Source organism: Melanostigma gelatinosum, assembly GCF_949748355.1.
Source record: "Melanostigma gelatinosum genome assembly, chromosome: 13".
Taxonomy (NCBI): Eukaryota; Metazoa; Chordata; class Actinopteri; order Perciformes; family Zoarcidae; genus Melanostigma; species Melanostigma gelatinosum.
The window spans coordinates 25,323,580-25,330,663 of NC_136646.1; the positions used below are offsets into that span (position 1 = coordinate 25,323,580).

Below are 7,084 nucleotides of genomic sequence, written 5' to 3' on the forward strand. Positions count from 1 at the left end.
CCGCTTCGGGATCTAATCCAGTATTTAAATACAGACGCCGTGTGTCCTGTAATAACCACCTTTTGTTAAATGAAACCAGTTCATGAATAAAATGAGTGGCATGTTTGTCATTAGTCTGCTATTAAAATAAAGCATGTTATAAAGACACGAGGCTCTTCTGCTGCATCAACCACACACGTCTGTCTCACCGATCAGCGTCTTAAAGACGCTGAAATCAAAGGACGGTCGTCCAGCAGCTTCAGGGCGAAGCGTCTCTGCTCACCTGCACTCGGCCTCTGCGTCTGCTTTGGCCGTGGTGTAGAGGCCTCTCAGCTTGGTCCGGTAGTACGGGGACGCTGAGGGGACACAAGAGGCACGAGACTAAGTAAGTTTGATCAGGACTCAGAAAACAGCAGAAAATAGGAAATAAAAGCAAACAATGTGGAGCAAAAGTGGGAACGAGAGTTCACGGACTTTTGTTTTCCGTCTGCATCCTCTCGTGTGTTTTCTGGATGTTGAGCAGGTTGTGTTCGCTGCGTGACCTCTCCTCCTGAACAACAGAGGAGATATTCAGACATTTCCTCTTAACCGGTGTTTTCATGACTAGAAACCAAAGCTACTGAACTCACCTGGGTCTGTTTGATGAGCTGATGGAGCTCCGTGAGCAGCTCGGCGATCTTGGTATCGGCCGACATGTTTGTACCTGCAAGCGTTGAAAACATACGTTAAAATCATACACAACCCCATGAAAGAAAGTTTTAAGGTGCAGGGCACAGCTTCTGGTAGACTTGGTAGGAACAGAAACATCTGTTCTAAAGTTGAACGTTGTATTAATGGCGCATTGGCTGAACGCCGGATGATTAACGTTAAGTGGATCCTACCGGTTTTGATTAATGTGCGAACATGTTTTATATTTGCTGAACTATGCATCTCTGAATGAGTTTGGTGTGAACTGAAGGAGCAGCTGTCATGGTCGCACCTTCTGATTGAGTGTTGTTGGAGCAGCGTTGATGCACTAAACCACATATAGAAATCTCCCGTTTTAACGGCTTCTCATCGAAACAATGGCTGGAGGCAGACTTAGTAGGACCAGAACAAACCGTTATTAATGTTAACACAGTATAAAATAGTATAGGTGATGGATGCCGAATAATAACGTGCATCCTACCGGTTGTGAATAATGTTGTTCTGGGCTTGTACGTCTTTTAATGAACTAGATATTTCTGAATTGACAGATTTCTGAATGGAGTTCTGTGTAAACTCGGATAGCCTAGTCTGTGGCTAACTGTTAGCTCACTGCGTTAGCAAGTGGCTTGTTTCGCTAATGTTAGCTAGGTTGCTCAAACTGTTAAGATTTGTGCTCATGCAACAAAAGCATGAGCTGTATTTATTTCATAACTTACTGTGAGGATATGCACTATATGTTTTCAGAACACAACGTGTACTCACCGGGTTCGTTTTTCTTTTTATTTATTGGCGACTTGCTAACTACACGGATTAGCTTCTTCTTCCGCTTCTTCTTCTTCTGCTGGTATTACGGCGGTTGGCATCCATCTTTATTGGAACATTACCGCCACCTTCTGCTCCGGAGTGTGGATCAGAGACTAGATTTACACTCTTTACCCCCAAAACAAAACGAACAACACAATAAATAATAGTTTATCAGCTCCAGTGTTTTGTTTCGTGCACAATGGCCCAGCTGTAAGCTTGTCAGCACTGTCTCCTCTCTCCTGTTTCTACCTTGTCTCTCTCTTTGACTCTCTGATATAAATGTCTCCCTTTCTCCTCTCTGTCACAACTGCTTTTGCCACATTTGGTTGACGTCGTCCCGTGACACGTGATCCTCAGCGTCCTGGTGATGATCTCGAGGATTCAGTCTGAAAACATGGATGAAGAAGAGAAGTTGAGGACGGACGAGTGGAGGACAAAGGAGATAAAGGAGAGGACAGAGGAGAGGACAAAGGAGATGACAAAGGAGATGACAGAGGAGAGGACAGAGGAGAGGACAGAGGAGAGGACAAAGGAGAGGACAAAGGAGAGGACAGAGGAGAGGACAAAGGAGATGACAAAGGAGATGACAAAGGAGAGGACAGAGGAGAGGACAGAGGAGAGGACAGAGGAGAGGACAAAGGAGATGACAAAGGAGATGACAGAGGAGATGACAGAGGAGAGGACAAAGGAGATGACAGAGGAGAGGACAGAGGAGAGGACAGAGGAGAGGACAGAGGAGAGGACAAAGGAGAGGACAGAGGAGAGGACAAAGGAGAGGACAGAGGAGAGGACAGAGGAGAAGACAAAGGAGATGACAAAGGAGATGACAAAGGAGAGGACAGAGGAGAGGACAGAGGAGATGACAAAGGAGAGGACAAAGGAGAGGACAGAGGAGAGGACAAAGGAGAGGACAGAGGAGAGGACAAAGGAGAGGACAGAGGAGAGGACAAAGGAGAGGACAGAGGAGAGGACAAAGGAGAGGACAGAGGAGAGGACAGAGGAGAAGACAAAGGAGATGACAAAGGAGATGACAAAGGAGAGGACAAAGGAGATGACAGAGGAGAGGACAGAGGAGAGGACAAAGGAGAGGACAGAGGAGAGGACAAAGGAGAGGACAGAGGAGATGACAAAGGAGAGGACAGAGGAGAGGACAGAGGAGAGGACAGAGGAGAGGACAGAGGAGAGGACAAAGGAGATGACAGAGGAGAGGACAGAGGAGAGGACAGAGGAGAGGACAGAGGGGAGGACAAAGGAGAGGACAGAGGAGAGGACAAAGGAGAGGACAGAGGAGAGGACAAAGGAGAGGACAGAGGAGAGGACAGAGGAGAGGACAGAGGGGAGGACAAAGGAGAGGACAGAGGAGAGGACAAAGGAGAGGACAGAGGAGAGGACAGAGGAGAGGACAGAGGAGAGGACAGAGGAGAGGACAAAGGAGAGGACAGAGGAGAGGACAGAGGAGAGGACAGTGGTTTTAAACCATCGTCTCTCTTTGACAGATTTGGAATTTCAGGAATACGTTTTTAGTTTCAGATCTTTATTTTAAAGTGAACGACTTTATGCAAGAATATATAAAAATAGATGAAATAGTTGAGAATGTTCCTGATTCCTCATTGATACATTTACTTTATTACAATAAAGAGAAACATGTTTTATTCCTCTTCTATAATAAAATGTGATTCATGTGAAAAATCATAAGAATGTCAAAGATCAAAGTTGTGTATTGATGTGCTGCTGCTTGTTGTTTAAAGTCAGTGAGTTATGAAATGTTTCATCTTGTATTGTTTGTACCTGTGACCACAAGAGGGCAGCATCACAGGCAGAGTTTGAAGGCGTATCGGGGCCGTCTCACTCCCGAGAGCTTGATGAAGGTTTGTGCTTTAGTCTCGTGAGCACTTTTCTCACAGACGCTTTTCTGCGTCGCTGTTCTGAATAACAGCAGGTTGGTTTAAACTAGCGGTTCCCAAACTTTTTGCACCCCCCCCCCCCCCCCCCCCACACACACACCTTAAAAAATAAAAAGCAACAGAGCCTAAAAATATGACCAATGAGAGAACAGTTTGCTCGCGCGTGGCATTTGTTTACAAGATAAAAAAGACAAAAGCTCTTCCTGCACCGTGCCTTCTGAAAGGTAACGGACATTCACCAGAAGATTGGCCAGATTAACCACATCTGTAGACTCGTCTACTTGCACTCTACGCGCCCGACTAATGAAGCCAGGATGTCTTCGGACAAAGCATCGATGTGGCGACAGTGTTGTTGGACGCCGGGATCACGTCCAACTTGTTTGCTTCTCTCTCTCCAATCATACATTCCACCATCTCTCTGGCAGCTGGTGAGCTCACGTCTTCAGTGATTGTGTGCGGTATATATATCCCCTTTCTTGCTATTCTGTGACCAGACATGAAGCCCGTAGTGCGTGTTTTGTAGACCCAACACGTGAATGAGACTTCAGTTGTTTTTGGCTGTTTTCTAACTCCTCCAATTTCGATATGAACAATGTAAGGGGCTTCTGACTTGCACTGGCATGCTTGGTGTTCAGGTGGCGACGTAAATAAGAGCTTCAGACAGCACAACGTAAATAAGAGCTTCAGACAGCACAACGTAAATAAGAGCTTCATACAGCACAACGTAAATAAGAGCTTCAGACAGCACAACGTAAATAAGAGCTTCAGACAGCACAACGTAAATAAGAGCTTCAGACAGCACAACGTAAATAAGAGCTTCAGACAGCACAACGTAAATAAGAGCTTCAGACAGCAGAACGTAAATAAGAGCTTCAGACAGCACAACGTAAATAAGAGCTTCAGACAGCACAACGTAAATAAGAGCTTCAGACAGCACAACGTAAATAAGAGCTTCAGACAGCACAACGTAAATAAGAGCTTCAGACAGCAGAACGTAAATAAGAGCTTCAGACAGCAGAACGTAAATAAGAGATCCAGACAGCACAACGTAAATAAGAGCTTCAGACAGCACAACGTAAATAAGAGCTTCAGACAGCACAACGTAAATAAGAGCTTCAGACAGCAGAACGTAAATAAGAGATCCAGACAGCACAACGTAAATAAGAGCTTCAGACAGCACAACGTAAATAAGAGCTTCAGACAGCAGAACGTAAATAAGAGCTTCAGACAGCACAACGTAAATAAGAGCTTCAGACAGCACAACGTAAATAAGAGATCCAGACAGCACAACGTAAATAAGAGATCCAGACAGCACAACGTAAATAAGAGCTTCAGACAGCACAACGTAAATAAGAGCTTCAGACAGCACAACGTAAATAAGAGATCCAGACAGCACAACGTAAATAAGAGCTTCAGACAGCACAACGTAAATAAGAGCTTCAGACAGCAGAACGTAAATAAGAGATCCAGACAGCACAACGTAAATAAGAGCTTCAGACAGCAGAACGTAAATAAGAGCTTCAGACAGCAGAACGTAAATAAGAGATCCAGACAGCACAACGTAAATAAGAGCTTCAGACAGCAGAACGTAAATAAGAGATCCAGACAGCACAACGTAAATAAGAGCTTCAGACAGCAGAACGTAAATAAGAGATCCAGACAGCACAACGTAAATAAGAGCTTCAGACAGCAGAACGTAAATAAGAGATCCAGACAGCACAACGTAAATAAGAGCTTCAGACAGCACAACGTAAATAAGAGCTTCAGACAGCAGATTACACAAGAAGAGTAAAACAATAGAGCAGAAATATAAACATATGAACAATAGAGTAATAAAAATCAAGTTTAAATATATAAAGTGTTTTTTATGTTCAGATTGTTAGCTTAGCTAAAGACAGCTAGCCTGCTGAACATTGGTCTGGATAGAAGCTGAGACGTTAAAAGTGATTTTATATGTTTGTTCCTCCAGCAGACAAACAATCCGAAACATTGAAAACATCAAGAATAAAGATGAAAGTCAAAGTATCAACAGTGAGCTGAGAGGAATCTCATGAGATATTATAATTCATAAACAACATGAAGGACCCGTAACGAGGTTCAAATACATGAAGTCTGGTTGAGAAGAACAGCTGACCTGTGACCTGGTTTCTGTTTACAGTCGGTACAAGAGCCTGTAGACAGAACGGAGGGCAGGCCTTAACACCCTGTTCTGACAAATATTTACAGAGAGGAGGAGGAGGAGGAGGAGAGGGAGGAGGAGGAGGAGGAGGAGAGGGAGGAGGAGGAGAGGAAGAAGAGGAGAGGAAGAGGAGGAGAAAGAGGAGGAGAGGGAGGGAGGAAGAGGAGGAGGAGTAGGAGTAGGAGTAGGAGGAGGAGGAGAGGAGGAAGAAGAGGAGGAGGAGAGGGAGGAGAAGGAGGAGGAGAGGGAGGAGGAGGAGTAGGAGTAGGAGACGACAACAACATGAGTTCAAAACAGCTGACTGAGCTCAGAGGAAACAAGAAGCTTGTTAAAACCTCATAAATATATAAATATGAACATTCTTATTTCATCTTCTGTGAACTCAACTCTTTTCTTTACTTTTACTAAAGGTTTGAATACAGGAAGTACAACCCCGCTGCAGTAAAAGTGTAACATGAGAGGATGTGACGACCTGTAATTATGTTTAAATTCAGAACATGACGTCATGTTTCCTTCATGCTGTTGGAAACAATGTTTGTGTTTACAGCTGCACCAGGAAGCTCAATATAAATATATATAAATATATATAAATATAAATATATATATTTATATATAAATCTAAATAAATATATATAAATTTATATAAATATATATATATATAAATATATATAAATATATACATTCATTCACATCATCAATAAGTTTGTTTCTCTTCATGTTTAACTTTACTCTCAACATCAACATGTTTCTCTTTTCCAAAGTCTGTTCAGATGGAACAGTCACGAGGTGTTTGACAACACACACACACACACACACACACACACACACACACACACACACACACACACACACACACACACACACACACACACACACACACACACTGTGTGAGGAGGAGGAGGAGGAGCTCAGTGTCCCCGTTATAAAAGCACACGGAACATTCCGGACTGAACATCTTGTTGTTTTCTGCTCAGACTGAAGACTGAAACAGGTTTTTGAGTTTTTAACATTTAAACATTTTGTGACATCATGAGTCACGTGGACGTGAAGAACCTGAAGCCGTCGAGCTTTGAAGACGAGCATTATGACCAGTATGAATATTATAACCTGACGGATAAATACACAGGTGAGTCCCTCGTCCTCGCTCTGACTCCTCATATCTCTCATGTTGCTTTATTCAGCTGGAGTTTAAGGTTGTTCCTCTCCACAGAAGGCTCGGCCCGTAAAGGCCGCACAAAGAAGGAGGCCAGCGACAACACCAACCGACACAACCCGTCCGGACACGAGCGCAAGATCGTGGAGAAGCTCCAGAACACGGAGAAGAAAGCCAAGGAGTGAGAGGTGCAGGTGAGCTGGTGGTGCTCCTCACGAGGGAGCGGCTCGTTGGTGGAGGAGCTGCTGCGTCATCTAAAGCGCTCTGTGCGTAAACACAACCAGTGGAACGTGATCCACGACCAACCAGCACCACGACCTTTAACCCTTTGTGCCCAGTGAAGCTGCTGACTCATCGTAGATCTTCAATGATTCACTG

At 44.2% G+C, this 7,084-nt stretch overlaps 2 protein-coding genes across 2 annotated transcripts in view; one reads left to right on the top strand and one right to left on the bottom strand.

The window, feature by feature from the left end:
• Positions 1-1,525, bottom strand: part of sgf29 (SAGA complex associated factor 29) — a 6,333-nt gene extending 4,808 nt beyond the window's left edge. The window contains 4 exon segments of the mRNA XM_079281041.1: positions 263-335; positions 454-529; positions 609-682; positions 1,429-1,525. Coding sequence (XP_079137167.1) covers positions 263-335; positions 454-529; positions 609-674 — 215 coding nt within the window. The 5' untranslated portion in view covers positions 675-682; positions 1,429-1,525.
• A 4,999-nt stretch (positions 1,526-6,524) lies between these two features.
• On the top strand, positions 6,525-6,895 carry nupr1b (nuclear protein 1b). The gene is made up of 2 exons (XM_079281488.1): positions 6,525-6,679; positions 6,764-6,895. The coding sequence occupies exons 1-2, from the start codon at positions 6,583-6,585 to the stop codon at positions 6,889-6,891; spliced, it is 225 nt and encodes a 74-aa protein (XP_079137614.1). The 5' UTR covers positions 6,525-6,582; the 3' UTR covers positions 6,892-6,895.
• The last annotated feature ends 189 nt before the right edge of the window (positions 6,896-7,084 follow it).